This window comes from Tachypleus tridentatus, chromosome 2 (genome assembly GCF_004210375.1).
Source record: "Tachypleus tridentatus isolate NWPU-2018 chromosome 2, ASM421037v1, whole genome shotgun sequence".
Classification (NCBI taxonomy): Eukaryota; Metazoa; Arthropoda; class Merostomata; order Xiphosura; family Limulidae; genus Tachypleus; species Tachypleus tridentatus.
In genome coordinates this window covers 97,250,933-97,270,451 of record NC_134826.1, presented here as the reverse complement: position 1 = coordinate 97,270,451, position 19,519 = coordinate 97,250,933, and the positions used below count along the sequence as shown (strand labels likewise).

At 33.2% G+C, this 19,519-nt stretch overlaps 1 protein-coding gene across 14 annotated transcripts in view; it reads left to right on the top strand.

The window, feature by feature from the left end:
* LOC143244643 (actin-binding LIM protein 2-like) overlaps nucleotides 1-19,519 on the top strand; it is a 71,998-nt gene that overhangs the window by 6,649 nt on the left and 45,830 nt on the right. For 7 of the 14 annotated variants that reach the window (XM_076489695.1, XM_076489690.1, XM_076489699.1 and 4 more), the window contains 4 exons: nucleotides 5,460-5,555; nucleotides 7,775-7,958; nucleotides 10,825-10,949; nucleotides 13,387-13,513. In XM_076489695.1, coding sequence (XP_076345810.1) covers nucleotides 5,460-5,555; nucleotides 7,775-7,958; nucleotides 10,825-10,949; nucleotides 13,387-13,513 — 532 coding nt within the window. Of the gene's footprint in view, nucleotides 1-5,029; nucleotides 5,048-5,459; nucleotides 5,556-7,774; nucleotides 7,959-10,824; nucleotides 10,950-13,386; nucleotides 13,514-19,519 lie in introns of those variants that run through there. The other 7 variants (XM_076489696.1, XM_076489691.1, XM_076489693.1 and 4 more) reach the window with 3 other exon arrangements.

Here is a 19,519-nt window from a genome sequence, read left to right as displayed (position 1 = left end):
AGAACATGGTAAAGAGACTGTGACGTCCAGACTAAAACTACAGGCAGTTGCAGTCCATTAATTCTTTAAACTAAGTACAGGATACAATGTCGTTAACTTTTTAACAGTTCTGTATAATTTTATGCTTACAAGGAACAACAGATCTGACTTCCTGTTGTCACATATGACCGGAAGCAGGAAGGTACCTGATGTGTTCTGAAAGACGTGTACTTCGTTGTTAGAAAATGCTTGCTTAATTATACACAGTGTCGCACGAATTTGTATTTAACCAGACAAACTTAGTACCCGAATTCCTATGTAATAAATTTTTTATCTCCATTTTCGTCTTCTCTTTCACACAGATTGATACACATACACACACACACTCGCAATTCAATGTCGGATTAATGAACTATGGAACCTCGGGTTCGAAAAGAAAAAGATTTCCAACTTCACCATAAAGGTTTTGAATTATGGCTTTTAGCGATAAAAAACTTCAACTAAAATCCAGTTTTGTGAAAATCAGTAAAATGAAACCGATAAAAACGATGAAACAAGTGTCAACAACCAAAAAAGTAATATATCGAATCAGACCTCTATTTATTTATTCAAGATGATAAAATATTATTGTAAGATAATTTATAATTTAATCAAAATAATGAAACTTATTTACAGTATAAAAAGTGAAATTATACTTTTTTTTTTTCTCTTACAAATGTCAATAGATTGATTTTTGTCAAACATAATCCCAAAATTTCTTATTCACTTTTGTGTTTTTCACTTTAAATATATCTATATATGATTGTTTCAGTTAAAATGTAAAATTTCATTAATATTTGTCTTGGCCAAGGCATGAAATAAAGACACTCGTACAACAAGGTAAACAAAATCCGTAAAATAGGCAAAAAATGTATGTTTAATTCGATTGCTTAGTCTTATTCATTGCCAAACAAAATAGATTCACATGTTCAGCGTCTTCTCTGAGAGGCCCGACATGGTCAGGTGGTTAAGGCCCTTGCCTCATAATTTGAGGGTTGCGGGATCGAATCCCCGTTACACCAAATATGTTTGTCCTTTTAACTGTGGGGGTGTTATAATGTGACGGTCAACCCCCCTATTCGTTGCTAAAAGAGTAGCCCAAGAGCGGGTAGTGGGTGGTAATGACTAGGTGCCTTCCCTCTAGTTTTACGCTGCTAAATTAGGGACGACAAGCGCAGATAACCCTCGAGTAACTTTGCGCGAAATTTAAAACAAACAAATGTTTTCTGCGAGATAAAAAACATCCATAATTTTAAAGTTATAAAGTACAAGGAAGGCAGCTAATCAACACCACCCGTCGCCCACCCTTGGGTAATTGAGTCTTAATCGACACCCTTATAACACATTCACAATCCCAAAGTGTGAAGGGCGATTTGTTTAACGTTAACGAAATGTGGTCCTCGAGTACACTAGCTACTTAGCCGAGCTAAGCCCTAAAATGGACAACTACACTTATATATTTAAAAACACTACAAGTGGGTTTTCTCGTCATCACGGACAACTACACTGTTTCCTTTAACACGTGATAGAGTTTAACAAAAATTTACTTATCGATTTTTTAAAGTGTTCTTTTAAAAGTTTTGACCTTTACGTACCTCAACGTCGTTTGTAAACAATTTTGCAGTATTTTCTTTATCAGAGGTAACATGTATTATGTCTTAAACCAAGATATCAACATTATGTGATGGTTGTAAAACTTTGGTTCTTAGTTTCAAATAGCTTCCGCAGATAGATGCATAATTGTCTCTGTATTTCCGAACTACACGGTTTGATATCGTTTACTTGTTTGTTTTGTTTTCGAACAATAGTTACTACCCTGAAACGTTTGACCAAAAGCCAGGCTCATTTTTGAAAGTGCCCCTTCCCCAGTGGCACGGCGGTATATCTGCGGACTTACAACACTAAAAATTACGTTTCGATACCCATGGTGGGTACAGTACATATAGCCTATCGTATTGCTTTGTGCTTAACTACAAATAAACATTTTGAAAACAAAGAATTATTATATATTTCAGACTAGTTGTTCCAAGTCGTTTTTACTATCAATACCCTAACCCATTTACCTTTATTTGTGCAACTCGCCTGCTGTAACGCACGGTACACACACACACATTTATTTTGTAGAGTATTTTTAATATTGTTAATTACTCTATTCGTGATTCTCTCACGATATCTCTAGTAATTTCTCGCGAAATAAACTGAGAAACCACTGTTCTAGGCACATAAAGTCCTTTGCATACTGTTTGTTATTAAGCACAAAGCTACTCAGAGGTGTATCTGGGCTCTACCAACCGCGGGTATTGTAACCAAATTTCCGGCAATAGAAGTCCGCAGACACACCACTTTGCCACTGGATGGGGGCATTCTTTATAATTTAAATGACGTTTCCTATCAATAACTGAAATTAACTTGTGAGAACTGGCATGTTTTGTTGATATTTAAAAAAAAATCACTTTTAAAAACCACTGGTTTTTCTTTTTGTTTGACATTTTATTTATGAAACAACAATAATTTATATATCTATCTTCTATATTTACATAAAGTTAATATATTTTTGGTCAATAGAATTTTTTTCATTCTGTAAAAAAAAACTACTCTTGTTTTCTCACTTTAAATTGTAAATAGTTACAACAATTTCAATGTATACATCTTTGCCTTTCGCGTATTTATCAAACATGGTCTTAATGAATTGTGTATTGTAATTATATAGGCTTTTTCATGGTAACATCACTTGAAGTAATATGCAAGTTGTGCCCAAACTGAGTATACAGTTATTTCATTTAGAATGCTTGACATGGCCAGGTGATTAAAGCTCTCGACTCGCAGTTTAAGTGCCGCGAGTTTGAATCCCCTCTACCACCAAACATACTCGCCCTTTCAGCTGGGGGGCGTTACAATGTGACGACTACTCCAACCATTCGTTGATAAGAGAATATTCTAAGAGTTGGCTATAAGTTTTGATGACTAGCTGCTGATTTAGGGACAACTATTGCAGATAGCCCTTAGGTAACTTTATGCGAATTTCAAACAAACCAAACATCATTTTTAGATATCAGAACGTTCTACTCCCCAGTGGCACAGTGGTATATCTGCGGACTCATCCCTAGGTTTCGGGTTTCGATATCCGTGGTGGGCAGAGCACAGATAGCCCACTGTGTAGCTTTGGGCTTAATTGCAAACAAACTTTAGAACGTTATTTTCTTATTAAAAAAAACTGTAGTTGGTTTCGGTTGTCTTTGTAATACTTTATTTGGTACACACTGTGTATAATACCGCCTGTATAGCAACTTTTGCCACAACTTGTATATTTATTTGTTTTACTGTTGTGATACGTACATATGATCTTTGTGTTCGAATATTACATTGCTCAAAATAAGGTATGAACAGTGTGAATTGCTAATACTATGGCAATAACAAGGTAAAACAACTGCTCTAAAATAATTCAAATCACCTTCAGTTCATTGTTATGCAAACCAAGCAATTAATGATTAGCTATGTGACCCGAAATGAAAATAAATGGTCAATCAACTTATGTTATGTACTATGATATTACACAGTCTTGTCACCTCAGAGTAAGTCTGTTTAAAGTACCCGTAAACTATGACTAGAGCTCAGAACACCTGGACGATGTCATTCACGTGGAGAACTAGTAGGTAATTTAAAGAAGCCAATTACAGCAGTGAATTGGCTATATATAAGTTTCACAAAATATAGTATAAGTTTGAACTACTTTCAAACCAAATCTTCATTTCCTTAGAATCGTAGAAAAGTTAAACCATTACACTGCAAAACAAAGTTTTTGCTTCTTGAACACTGTTGGGTGCTCCTTATAGATTTTTGGCTGCTGATCACGAATATCACATCCAAATTTGCCCATCACGTACCGTTTCATTGAAATCTTCAGTTTCACCAGGACATTGAAAAACGATATCAAGGCAACTGGAATCCGTCAATGCTTGCTGACTACTGTTGGACACTGCAACGTGATGCACCGGACATTGAATACAAACGAAAGTCAGGAGCAAAACACTTTTAATTATGTTGAACTTAATCGCGTATTAGAAACAGAAACGCAATTAAATACATTATTGCCGGTAAACAGTTAACTGTCTATTTCTCAGAGTTCCTACGTGATGAAGCAAAATCGAAACTATATTTGTGCATACCCACCAGGTACCTGTCACAATCAGCAAAAACTTTTCAGGAAGCAAAACCTTTCAAAAAAATTGTTGTGCAGTGTTATTGGTGGTTAGAGTATGATACGGACATGAGTAATGGTTGTATCAATTTCTACATCCTGTTGAATTCCATACATAAGGCCCGGCATGACCAGGTGAGTTAAGGCGTTCGACTCGTAATCTGAGGGTCACGGGTTCGAATGTCCGCCGCACAAATCATGCTCGCCCTTTCAGCCGTGGGGCGTTATATGTAACGGCAAATCCCACTATTCATTGGAAAAAGAGTAGCCCAAGAGTTAGCGGTGGGTGGTAATGACTAGTTGCCTTCCCTCTAGTCTTACACTGCAAAATTAGGGACGGCTAGCGCAGATAGTCCTCGTGTAGCTTTGCGCGAAATTCAAGAACAAACAAGCGTATTTTAGGTGATCATCCCCTTGGGATCATGATTCAGGAACATCATATTCATTACTTAGTTGTGTATAAAAGTACATACATCTTGATAATATTGCTTATCTTTTCGTATACAACTTTTTAAAAGAAATAAATTATTGGTAAAGACCATTGTTCTTATTTGTTATAAAATTGCATGCCTTCCGATGGCTCAGCAGCAAGTTTGAAGGGTTTTATCTGAGTTATGACGCTAAAATTGGGGTTTCGATACTTCCAATGGGCAGATCATAGACAGCCAATGGTGCAGCTTTGCGCTTAAAAATGAACAACGGAACAATAAAATCGTACATTTTATTAGTAATAAATAGTATGCGTGTATTGAGTTTATTAGTCATGCAAGGTTTTGGCAATTTTCCAGAAGCTATCTCCTACGGTAGACAGACATGTAGCGGTTTTAACAGGTAACAAATGTGGATCTATCGTAACTAATGTTTTGCAGGTTTCTTCGTGTTCACAGTTTACAATCAGAATTTTATTCAACAACTCAGAGCTATTAGTTCAAAAAATGTTATCATGAAATCTTAGATACCTTCTCCAACAATTTTACGTTATTGTGAATTTAGAATTTATGACTGACGAACACTGTTTAGATTTTATGTAAATATTGATCCTTTTGGTAGACTATGCGTTTTGTTATTGTTTTGTGTGTTATATTTCTTGTTTAAAAATGTTGAGCCACACAGGTAATTTTTGTACGGTATCATAGATTGTAACTAATTAGCCGGGATCTTCTGGTTTTAATTTATAACTTATAAGTTACAATTTTTTAATTTTCATTTATTCAGTAATTTATCATGACATTTTCTTTTTAAGGAAGGATAACGTGTGAGACATGCAAAAATAAATGCAGTGGTAACGCCCTTCGTGTACAGGATAAATATTTCCATGTTGATTGTTTTATGTGTGCTGGTAAGTAAACTGTGAAAGTTTAATAATTCTTTCAATAACAAGTGGTAAAATTTCGTCATGGTTAGCTACAGTTTACTGTAGTCATTATTTATTTTATTTTTTTGCAGGTTGTTGATCATGCCCCAATAAACAAATCACACAATTCTTATGTTTTAAATTTATCACAACAAAGCATTTTTTCACAAAGGGTAAAAAAATAAAATAAACAAACGCCAAGTTTCATAGTAGTAATACATATTTTTATTGACATTTGAGACATCCAGTGACATCTAATGCTTCACATCAAATTAAAGTTTAGAGGTTTTTTGAACGTTTATATGCTAGTTTTATTTTCCTGATTTGACTTCTAATACATTCAAGTAAATGGCAGGAGTGTGAACTTGTATCAATATAGGTTGGACATTTGAGTGGGATAGGGCAATGGAGAAGTTTTTCAAAGTATTTTAGTTCTAACATTTTGTACTGGTAGAGTTGTGGATTAGATAGAGAGACTGACAAGATAACCTAGACGAACATTTATCTTTTGTGGTGCATGAACTTAAGGAGATGGGAGAAGCGTGAATGATTATATATACATATATATATTTTTCTTATGATGAACACTGAGCACAATTATGAAGTTGAAGGAGAACCATTTTGAGAAAGGAAGGCACAATTCATTATTAATGGCAAAAATAGGTTTTATGATAATAAATGTTGACTTAAATAATATTACACTTTAGAGATATATTATTTAAAATACTGTCACAAAGGTGTGGGAGTTACACATTTTCTTTCAAAAGTTTTAAAATCTCGTTCTTAAAGTGTAGAAGACATAATGCCTTACTGATATAAAAAATCTATAGGATTTTAAGTTACAATGATCAAATGTATCTATCAGTAAAATAATGTACCTTTCTAAGTATAATACATCATTTTTTATATACTGTTGTATAAGCTGCCATTAAAAAATTTCATTTAAATGAAGTATGTGAGATGATGTGTTTTGAATATTGTGCAAGGGGGTAGGAATGGCTCAGATTGTTCATCAGAACTTTACTAAACAGCGTTTCATTTTATAGCTGTCTATGTAATGATGGAGTCACAAGTTTTGGGAATGTCTGTAAATATAATAGCAAAAAGTTTGAGTTACTTGTTCTTCTTTTGTCTGCTTCTCTTTTATTATATTATAACTTAAAAACCAAAACAATGTTGTCAACCAATTTTACTAAGGTGATATAGTTTCAAACAGAGTATTTGTTTTTTTAAGTATTGTTAATAACTAGTGGTAAGTTTTTAAAATCATAATTTTAGTTCAAATGATGTTATCACTACCCCTGAAGTTAGCTTTCTTACAGTGACTTGGCATGTCTATTAAAAAGCTCAAGTACAATGTGAAACAGCAATTACTTGCCACTAATAGGTAAACAATAAATATTACAGTTATAATTTCATTGTTTTCAGAATATTGTTATAAATACAACCTTCCTATGTCTAGTGAAATACTACATTAAAAAACCAGCAAACAAGTGACTAAGAAACTTAAAAAAAAGTAAATTACTGTAGAAATGGCTAATATAAATTCTTCAAAAATAATACAGACAAGATAGTGGGGATGGAACTTTCATCATCCCTAAATAAGAGCATAGACGAGAATTAACATAGAACAATATATATATAAAACTATTCAATCACAATTTGGTTTAATTTACCTTGTTTTTTGCCAGTTAAAATCCTGATAAGCTATGTGTTTGTGCTATTATGTTATTTGGAATATGTGAAGTCATAATATTTCATAGAAAGCTGATTGATATCTTTAGAGACCCCCCATCAATGGAACATGTCTTAATTCATTTAGAGGTAATTAACTTCAATGTCTAATCTTGTTATAAGTTAAGCCTCTTTACAGCAATGTATAACTATTGTTGCATTCACCTTATAAGGGAAAAAACTATTTTAGTAGCTACTCATTCAAATAATTTTAATATTGTATAGACTTCTCTTGGTGAATTTGTGATTGAGGTGTTTCTGAAGTTTTGGATTTTATGTATTTTAAACGTTTATTTTTAATTTTGCTAATGGCAAAAAAATTTGGCATTTCAAGAGCAGTAATGAACTAATAATTAACATTACTTTACTTACACAAAGAGACAAGTAATAATTATTGTATGTATTTACTATGTCACTACTTAGAGTATTTGAAAAGTAATATTTTATTATGTCTGGCTTTGTGTTCATAGTATGTTCAAAATCCTTGGCATCAGGAGGCTTTTTCTTTAAGGCTGGTCATTACTACTGTACTGCTGATTATCAGGAGAGATTTGGGACCAAGTGTGCAGAATGTGGAGATTATGTTGAAGGAGAAGTGGTCTCAGCACTTGGAAATACATATCATCAAAAATGTTTCCTATGTGCTAGGTGCAGGTAAAAAAACTTGCATGGTATTGCAGTTCATGCAGAAGGGGGTTCAAAAAGGAACTTTTCTTAAAACATGTGGCAGCTAGGAAGGATTTCTATATAAATCATAAGAAAAAATAGTCAATGGCATATTTTCTTATTAAGATACTATACATTAACAATTAAAGCAAAGTAACTCAGAAGTGAATAACCTTTCTAATTTTCCTAAATAATTACAGCCAACAGTAATCAAAATGTAGTGTTTTTGTGAATGGTGAATCTTTGTTAATGGTGTGATGATAAGTAGAAAGTATTGATAAAGTATAGGAGGTGATGGCAAAGAAATGAGATTGCATCTTACAAAGGAGAACAGGAGGGAGGGACATGAAACAAGATTCTTTTACAACTACTTAAGGTGAATAAAAAGTGTTGATAAATTTAAGTGAGTGGGAGCAAATTAAATTATTCTTCATCCAATATAGGAGGAATGAAAGCACCAGTGGAATCCAGAAAGTGGGAGATAGTGTTGGTATTATTATTTTAACCTGAATAGCATTTATAAAACATAAGAGCTAAACATATAAGTTACACAGGAATCTATATGGTTCAGATGTAGGTGTCCCAAAATATTAAACTATTGGTCAGAAGTAAGGTAATTAATCAACAGTACCTACTATTGTCCAGTTTTGAATCAAATAATGGGATTCACTAGTACTGTTATAACACCTCTACAAATGAAAGTGTGAAGCCTGTTTAATAGCATTTTGACATGAACTTTGAATCTTCTAGTACACAGGCTAGCATACTAACCACTAGGTAATGCCGGCCCCCTTTGAGATCGGAGAGATATGAAGCTCTTACACACAGTTTGATATGCATGTGTAAATTGGGAAAAAATTTTTGTTTTTAAGTGTTCAAAAATATCTCCATGCCTTACTACAATGAAGTTTGCCATACATAAAAATTACCTTTTGTAAACAGGTGATTTTTTGCTTGCTAGTGCAGTCTAAAAAGAGATCTCACTGTAGTTGTTTGTAACTGCACCATTAAATTTTGTGAGTTTTAGAAGCTTCAACTGGTATCTTTTACTTTTTCAATACATATGTGGATGTAGACAAAATCTTCCAATAAAATTTAGAACTTTTTGGAGTAATAATGTATTCTGGAATAATGAAAACAATGGCACAAATTTAATTACATTTTGTTTATTCTGTTATGGAATAGTCTGAGAATCTCACATTTTATGAACTTTTAAATAATGGTGTTTTTAGTCCCTGAGAGCAAGATGATAATTAAAACAAATTGTTAAACACTATTTGAGACTCATAACTCTGAAATATTTTAAAATCAAATAATCCTACATACATTGCACTTTTTTTTTTTATTATTGGAAAGAATGTAACTGTATAGTAATGAAAACTAGTATTAGCCTGGAGAAAAATCAAGGTGTTTTAATTAACTACAATATTAGTAAAAATTGCTAACGTAGAAAGGAATGTCTAAGTTGTTTCCACATGTTACAAATCCCTACTTTGACTTCCACTGAAACTGATGAATACTGTAGACAGTGCATAAAAATAGGGACTTGTAGCTTGAGAAAGTAATGTACACTTTTCCAGCCTTATTTGTTTATGTGTTTTAGGGTCCTTTGTTGTAGGCTGTATTAACCCTTTTTAAATTAAGTTTTTTTTTACTAATCTTGTTACTTAAGGTTTTCAGGCCATTTATGGAGAATAACTTTGAAGCTAGTTATGTGCACATGGATTCAATTAAATGCTACATGTTTTTCACCAGTTTACTGCTGCATTGGGTTGTTTTTTTTTCACTCAACCACCACAATGAACTGATTCAAATTGAATAACAAGGTACATTAAGGAATTAATACATATACTGCTACATGACTGCAACAAACAAAATTTGAAGTTGCTCTCAAAGGTTGTATCATCACAATTTTAATTACCAGCTTCTATCAATGTCACAGTGTAACAAAAGCTGAGTAGTAACAAAACAGTCTCCTCAGAATAGAATAATGCTTTTTATAAGATATTACAACACAGGTAATGCAATATAAGCAGACACAGTAAACCGTTTACCTTGTTAGGCCTAAATGACACATGTATGTTCTTCAAAAGTCTGCTGTACACTAGTGTTTTCTACAATAAGGTGACACAAATAATATATGCAAAATAAGCCACAGTGATACATGTAGTACAAGTTGCCAGTTATTAATAATGTTTGCAACTGCTACCTTAACAGTAACTATTTAAATATAGTAAAAGCTATATGAAATAATGTTAAATACAGTAACATTATTTCATATAGCTATTACTCAAGATGAAAATCCCTATTATGTCTCTACTATAACATTATTGCCAGTAATATCAACAGTATTGTGTGATATCATACAGGAAATTTGCAAAAACAGAGAAAGTAGTTTTAAACTTATTTCAACCACCTTTATATAAAGTTTCTATGTTCTTCACTTTCTGCCATCAAAACATCCAGTATTTCCTTAACGTGCACATTAGTTGGAAACTACAACTCATGCACTTATAATTAAAGCACTAGAAAATAGCTGGGTATTTGTATTTATCCAAATGCTTTAATACTGGATCATTGTTAGTAGTAACAGTTATATTAAAAAGCCAGTGAATTTGACTTTTGTTACCTGATAAAGAGTCAGTACTATGTGTCAAGTCTTTGTAATAATTAAAATCAGAACTTGCTTATTGTAAATTTTACTGTTAGTTTTCGTTAATTATTAAACAGGTGTTTTTACAAGAATAACTAGAGATAATCGAATGAATAATTTTTCATGTGTTTGGTGGCTGATCTATTATCTCTTTGAAAACTATGCACTGGAATTTTAATACCATGTTTGTTTACTTTTTAGAAAAGCCTTCACAGCTGGAGAGAAAGTTACCTACACAGGGAAAGAATGTCTATGCTCTAAATGTATCCAAATACCAATAGTACTCTCAAAAACTATTGACTCAACTTCTGTTTTCACTGGTCAGAGTACGTCCATTGTTTGATTTTAGTGTTTAAATGTAATGTTAATGTTATTTTTCAGCTTCATATGTTAGTTTACAAATACAATTATAATAGAACATTAGAAAAAGATGTGTGGTTACTGTTAAATTTTGTGTTAAATTCTCAAATGTTACTAATTTCTCTATCTGTTTATATAAAACATACAAATATATGCAGGTAAAATGTGTGTATTTACTTATGTACGTGAGTTGCTATAGAGAATTCAAAATTATACATTTCATTTTTTATAAATACTGTCATGTTTTATGTAAATCTTGAGTCTCCTGGAAACATGTTAAAACAAAAAATATTTTATTAATCAGTTTAATATGGAGCAGAACTGTAACTTTTATAACAAGTTTTTTTTAATGCCCTTAGCAGAGTTAGGGGGAATTTGTTGTATTCATAATATGTTATTCAGCATTTGTTTTATTTGTCTTTTCAGATTACCTGTAGAATCCTTGATTCAAGTTTTTTATTTAAGTAAATCATGTGTTGATAAATGAAAAAGAATAATATTGAAAATATGATATGCATTACATATCATTTGATTGTGTTGCAAAAAAATCTAAACATCAGTTATTCTCATTGATTTCTTTAAACCTTACCTCTTATCTGGTAAGTAATGTTTTGGATTAGGGTGTGGTGTTTGTCTGTGTTTTGTTTGATAGGATAATTAAAATTAATGGTATTGTGATTCACGTGATGTATGTTGGGTGTGGCAAAACACGTTCATTTAGATGTTACAAAAAAGTCAAACAGCTGCTGGTCTAATAGCTTTTGTAAGATAGTTTGAATACTGTGCTGTTGCTGGTTTTTTTCATTTACTTAATCATGTATTCAGTAACTAGCCCAAGCCTCTTTCAAATGGTTTTAATGTACTTTCATAATTTGGATAATTAAATGTTTGTATAATCTTTGATGATATGAATGTTGCTAATGTGCTCTGGGTGGGGATATATTTCTGCATGTATGAGTTATGTATATCAAAGTTTTAGTACAATACTGTCATAATTGATTACATTTTCTGATGGGTATTATGTAGTACAGTGCTTCAGTAAAAAAAAGTTTGATAAGTCTAACTATTTTCCTTGAAGCAATAACAAAATCAGCCCATTTCATTCTTACTCTATTATTATATATAGTATTAAATATTGACTGATTTAGTTGATTACTCTCATCATACTTAAACATATATACTAAATAAGGTTTATTTACAGATATATATTGATAAATTCGAAGTAAAATATGATACTTATTTCTCTATGCAAATCCCTAGCTAGGTTTCATCCAAAATCTTGTGTATAGTTTTAATCTTATTATCTAAGAAAGGATATTGACATATTAGAAAATGTTCAAAGGAGGTCTACTAGGATGATTCCAGGAATGTAAGAGTTATTTAACAGAGATTGGTTAGGATCTTCATGTTTTTACTTTTGAGAATAAAAATGGGTAAGAGGTGATCTTTTTGAAACTTATAAGATAATCCAGTGTATCAGTAGGATAAAGGCCTCTGATTTCTTTGTGCTATACTCTGAAGACATTTGAGATAGCACAAGTGTAAGATTTGGAAAAGACTGGTTATGCTCCAGCTGAGCCAGTTTTATTTTTATAATAGAGTTAGTGACTATGGAATAAGTTCCATCATCAGCCACAGATGCCAGCATTTTACATTAGTTTAAGAGGATAATTGATGATTTCTTGGAAAACAAGAGTGGGTTTAAATTTTTTTTTCTCTAAATTAGGTATACAAGAAGAGCCTTGAAGGACCAAATGGTGCACTGTCATTAGATTTTGTCTGTATGTCACTCACTCTGCACTATTGTATTATTATTATTATTATTTATTTATTTTTTTATGATCTTGCACAATTATATACTAATGGATTTGGTAAATCATTCATGCACTAGTGCTTGCACACACATCTATAAGATATGTAATACCCAGATGCACGTCCTGAGTGTGGGTGCAAAATTTCTGATATTTAGGTTTTCCCCTTGAAGCTAATGCAATCACACTCCTTTCCTGTGTAATTTTTTCACTAGCTTGCTTCATTAAAGAGATATGTGTGCACCTACTGGATAAGTAATAATACCCAGGTGCACTTCCTTAGGGTACACTTAGTATGAATGCAAAACTTCATGTTTCTAGACTCTTTTTCTCTTTGAGATATGATGGTTACATATTATTTTCTATGTAGTTTTCCCTACCTTGCTTCATAAAAAGATGCACATCTATATTAAAATATCAAACTTGCTATATCTACTATAACTAGTGCTAACAAGATATTTTGTCCAGTGCCATGGCTCTTCTGATTAAATAATGACCTCAGGACCCCAGACAGTTTGATATAAGAAGAACTTTAACAAATATGTTATTTAAGGTACATGTGTTTTTAATAATATTTGCTCTTGTCTTTCAGAATGTACAGCATGTAAGGAAGAATTAACTGAGGGCCAGGCTTTAATTGCTTTGGAGAAACCATGGCATATCTGTTGTTTTAAATGTGTCTTTTGTGGTGATGTTCTTCATGGAGAGTATATGGAAAGGTCAGTTTTCAATGGCCCTTTTTAAAATTGCTGTATTTTATCTTTTATCCCTTAGCAGTGTCTCAAGTAGTTTGGTGCAAAGATGTTTAATACATTTCTTGTATCAACTGAAATGATAGACAATTTGTTTTAAAAGACCATCTCTTGTAGTGATAACAGTGCTTAAAATGGCACATGATGCCCTCATTACATTTCAGGTGGGGTCTGAAACCATTCCACTACTTTTTAGTGGACTGTCAGCTTCTCAAAAGGAAAAGGCTCAATAAATGATGCAATACATATTTATGGTTGTAAGTAGCTGGGGAGTAAAACTATATTTTTGTCTTTAAATGTTATATAAGAGTGAGTGATGCAGGAATTAGACAAAGCAGTACTTGGATGGAGCAAATGAACTCTCTTACTATGAGTTTGGTCTGTGTGACAAAGTTGTTATTCACAAAGTACTTTAAAGAGTTTCTATACTATAACCTGTAATAGTATTCACCTGCTTATACTTAATTTTTATTATTTTATTGCTATTTTCTCCCCTGTGTGACAAAGTTGATATTCACAAAGTACCTTAAAGAGTTTCTACACTGTAACTTGTAATAGTATACACATGTTTATACTTAATGTTGTTATTTCATTTCTATTTTTTTTATCCCCTGCTAGGGAATTAGACAAAGTAGTACTCAGATGGAGCAAATGAACTCTCTTATTATGAGCTTGGTCTGTGTGACAAAGTTGATATCCACAAAGTACTTTAAAGAGTTTCTATACTATAACCTGTAATAGTATACACCTGTTTATATTTAATTTTATTATTTCATTCCAATTATGTCCCCTCTTGGGACTGTGGTAAATCTTTGGATTTATAATGCTAAAATCAGGGGTTCAATTCCCCTCAGTGGACACAGCAGATAGTCCAAAGTGACTTTGCTATATGAAAAACACACACAATAATTGCTATTTTAGCTGTGTTTAATTACTAATCCTGCTAAACAAATTGCATCTCATTTAACATGGGAAATTATTTAATTCATAAGCTGCTCATGAGTGAAAATTATTTATTGTTTTATTTTCATTATTGTACCTAAATTAACCTAGTAGGCTTTTAATATTTATATTTGTTATTCTTGTAATCAATATATATATAAAAGCCAAGTGTCAGTTGGTCAGTTATTCAGTCATGCTCGATTTTTCCACATTTTATGAGTCTTATTCTACTTTTTCTCATATAATACTCCCTTTTTTTTGTTTGCCCATCCACATTTTAATTGAATTTAATCTCTTAACATAAATATAAATATTTCCACAATTTTGGCACTCTTTCTACTATATAAAAGCCTGCAAAGGAGGGAGTTTCCAAGACTAGATCAAGCATGGCATTGTGTGTGTAATATTATGGTTGTTCAGAAATAAGTGTCGGAATTCTCACAATGACATTTAGAAACTAAATATTGAGTTGGTTTAATTCAACATTTATCACTTACAAGGTGTCTTAATTGTCTGCTGTTCCAACTATTCAGAATAAGTTTTAGAACCCCCAAGGCAACATGGACAAGATGGACTTTCTTATGATTTTCCTCTATGACTTCAAACGTGGACAAAAAGCTACTGATACAACATGGAATATCAACCAGGCATGGTTCAGTGTTGGTTCCAAAGATTTTGACATGGGGATGAAAGTCTTGAAGACCACGAAGGTCATGGAAGGAAGTCATCCTTAGATGAAAACACATTAAGGAAGCAGTTGAGACAGATCCTTGCATAACAGTACAAGCTTGCAGAAAAGCTAGGCACAAGAAAATCAAGCATTTGCAACTACCCGGGTGCAATTGGAAAGACAAAAGAGTTGGATAAGTTGGTTCCACATGAGCTGACTGAAGATCAACAAAATAGGCGTTATGAGACCTGTCAAGAATGACGCTCTAAAAATTGAACGAATTGGAAATCAATATTCTGCCTCATCCACCTTATTCCCCAGACCCTTACCCTACAGATTTTCATTTTTTCAAACACTTTGACAACTTTTTGAACAATGAATACTTTTAAAACCAGGAAGTTGCAGAAGAAGCTTTCAGGGAGTTAATTGACCATAGAAACTATGATTTTTATAGCAGGGGAATAAACAGCATTGTTATTTGTTGACAAAAGTGTGTTGAAGCAAATGGTGCTTACTTAGAGTAAAGCATGTTTTACAACACTGGTTTATACTTTTTCCAAACACCGCAGTTCAAAAACAACATTTATTTCTGGACAATCTAATACCACATCATTATGGCATCAAGCTAGGTAGGATTCAAGTAGGAAATCCTGAAAGACTCCTGTGAAATATAATTACAAATTATTGCAAATTTATGCTTTAAAATAATTATAAAAAAGTTTTTATGAAAACAGACTGAAGATACCTATTAACTGTAGGGAAGAGGAGTACTTTTGCTCATACTAGGCTTTGGTTTTTCCAAAGCTAGAAGGCCATTTATTTTTTTTATGTCTGTTTATGGACAACAAAGTTGCAAATGCATAATGGAGGGTTCAAATTTGATGATCTTTGGTTTCCCATCATTTTTGACTGGCTTTTATACAAGTAATACATAAAAAATACACATGAAAAACAAGAAATGTAGCACTCAATTCCAATACAATACTTAGCCTGCCTCACAAGATGAGTTATTCCTGTTCAGTGCTGCTATCTATAAGCAAACTTTTCTTTACACATGCCAAAAGCCTTTTTCTCACCCCCAATTGGGATTGCAGGATTACAACATGTCTCACACAATTCATCACGTGCCACCTTCTTATGTATGACTTCCTCTACACTCCTTTACTGAACTACCACTTCTTGTTAAGCAGCATTTGAGTTTAGACATGCTCTTTTACTTAATTTTATGTTTGATGTTGTTTTCCCCATGAAGTGGTTCTTTTACATGTTAATTTGCTTTCATTCAACTTAGTTCTTAAATAAATATTTATTAGTTAATTCTAGTCACGTTATTTTTGCACTCAAATTTGGTGAACCTTTCTGTGCAGTGAATTCAAGAGTTAACACTATCACTTTAGGCATCACTCCAGTGATCAACATTTTTTCTCAGGCCTCAGTTGCAAGAGACCCGATGGTGTACGTATCTGTTTTTATATGTTGGAAGATCAAACATTACATGGAACAACCTTTGTTCCTGGGCATTGCCTGTATTCCTCCTGAAGTGGCTGAATCTGTGCAGGTAGACAAGGACTTTGATTGTCTTTTATATCTCCAGAGTTTACTGTTGCTTCCCATTCCCAACCTGTGAAGCCTAATTTAGTCTTTAGAGAATTTGTGTCTCAATCTTGTGACATTTTATTCCTTTCTGCTAATTCTTATGCAACTTGTCCTACCTTATTGCATGAACAATTTTTGCAACTCTTCTTGGTTTTTCCTCCTTTCCCTGATAATTGAGTTCATGTGGATCCCTATGTGGATCAGGGGCATCTCCTGAATCAAATGTCAGTCTTACCATGTCTAATATTCTCAATTGTGTGTTGCTCTTACCAACCTCTTATGGTATTTTTCTTCCTTACACTTCCTATCTGAGGCTCTTCTCAGAAATTCTGAGGGTTTTACTGCAGATACCCTTGCCATTCTCTCCTCTAATTTAACTTGCACACTGTATTAATCTCTGGTGCTACATACATGATATTTTGTTGTTGGGACCTTACAGTTCATATGCCATTGTTGCTCAGGTCTGTTTAACCTCAATGTATTTAAGGGATTTAAGTATGGTTCCATTTCTGGGCCATTACATCTTTGATACATTATGGTCCTGGAAATTGTCAAACCTGAGGTGATACCTCTCCACCAACAGTACACCATTACAAATATATAAGCTTGTTTGCCTCAGTCAGAGCCTTATATGCTTACAATTCCTCTTTCCTTTCTTACTCCTTCCTACCCCTTGCTTGTTCCTTCTATTTGGGGTATTTCTTCTCATCACCTCTCTCACTGATGCACATTCAATTGCCAACAGTATAGGGGACTAACCAATGTATTTGGGTCTTGTGGGAGCTCTTGTTTCAGTTTCTTCAGCACTGGCATCTCTTTCTCAATAATCAATGAGTACTTCAGATTCTATTAGAAAGATTCGTTGTCCAGTTTTTTCCCATCTCCAATACCTCCTTCCTTCATTTTCCTTCCCTACACTTTGAGATACCAGGATCAGTCAGCATTCTTACCTTTTTGTTGTCCCCAAGAAAACTGGGAATTTATACCTGGTAATTGACTTTTCATGCCTCATTCTCTCAATATCACTATCCACTATAGAAGATACTTAAACATATTACAGATATTGTCTTTTATATTACCCCCTTTACTACTTTACCCTTAATTACTTTGGTTGAACAAGAGGAATAGCAATCTTACATCAAAGTTGAGGAGGTGTTACAATGTAAGTTGGATACTTTTATCATTTTAGAACTGGTAGCTTGCCCTGGAAAACTCTCAGCTTTCTCCTGGAGAAGAATCACTACTAACTAGCTTTCTAGCTCCATACAGGGGTTTTTATATGATAGTTTCCTTGTATCATTATGAGTTTCCAAGTAGCCCTGAAACTTCATTAGTTAATTTCTGCAACTTACATTGGACTTTCCCAAAGCAAAAACCAAAACTTTCAAGCAGTTGGATACTGAGGATGAGTGAGTCAGTTGCTTTCTTACTTATACTACTAATCCAGTCTAGAGTAATGGATTTCACATTAAAGTTCTAATTTTAGGTGTTATCATAAATTTTTAAGTAGTCTTTTTTTGTACTACTAGATTGGCTTGAGATACTTATTGCTGTTAAACTTATAATTAGTGTTTTTCTTTCAGTCTTAAAGGAAATGCTAGTTCTTGATTTATAACCCTCTATCTCATGATCCTAAATACTAACAAACTAGTTGTTATGCTTTGCTTATTGCTTGATCTAATTTTGCAATACAAGCATCCTTGCTTACTCCATTTCTTCATGTGAGCATACCACACTCAGAAACCTAAACTTTCATTAGTTTCTTTTTTAACAGCAAAACAGTTGTCTAAAACTATTTTAAATTATCATTTTCTTCAAGACTATTCAATGCATTGTCACCCTCCTGTCTTTAAGTGAAGTGTGGGAGTCCTTGTTACTTTCCAGTTCCAAGCACCTTACTGAATAAGTTCCATACAATAACTGTTTAGTTACTGAGTAGAGCAGTAATGTTCTGTGAGTGTAGATGTAATATTTTCCTTTTAGCATTAACCAAAACAGTGCAGCATGAGACATCAGAATGCAGTTCACCTCTACAATTGAAAGCCCTCATCCAATCCTTGTGTTTATGTTGGTACTCCCTGAGCAAATTTTCGATTTAGGGAGAACCAATCACTATCAGTCCTTGCAAAGGTTTTGGTTTGTCTAGCTTCTTTTTTTGACTTTCTTCATCTGTATTCTGGGTCAAACCAGTGGTACATGGAATGTTGGTACCCCAAAAGGAAGTGTTGGATGTACTAAATGCAGTCTGCTTTGCTCTTGTCACTCTATACCAAGGGTGCATGCATCCATGTTTACCCACCTTTCTCATTGTGGGATTGAGATATAATACCATTATCTGGTTAGAATTACTTTCCTGCAACATTTTCTCCCATTCAGATGTGCTTCTATCATTTTCCATCCTTACACATTCCACAAATGAGCAAAGAGTCTATCTGTTTCAGAAGCAGTATGGTTCTTCTTTTCTAATCTTTGGATCTAAATCTCTCATTTTTAAAGGTATCCTTTGGATGCTTTTTGCACTGGTCCCTCTTCTTTCTCAGTGTGGGATTCTAGCTAATCTTGTGAGAAGAGGAAAGTATCATATTGGATGTTATAACTTTCTTATACTGAAAATATATTTCTGATAGGTATTTACCTCTTCTCATAATTTCCACCTTTCCTCCCAACTTTTCTCTAGTGCTGATATCTTCTGCTAAACTTCAATGTGATAGTTCAGTAGAGGAGTGTAGAATGAGTCACATGGTTTATAGAAGCACATCATGCTC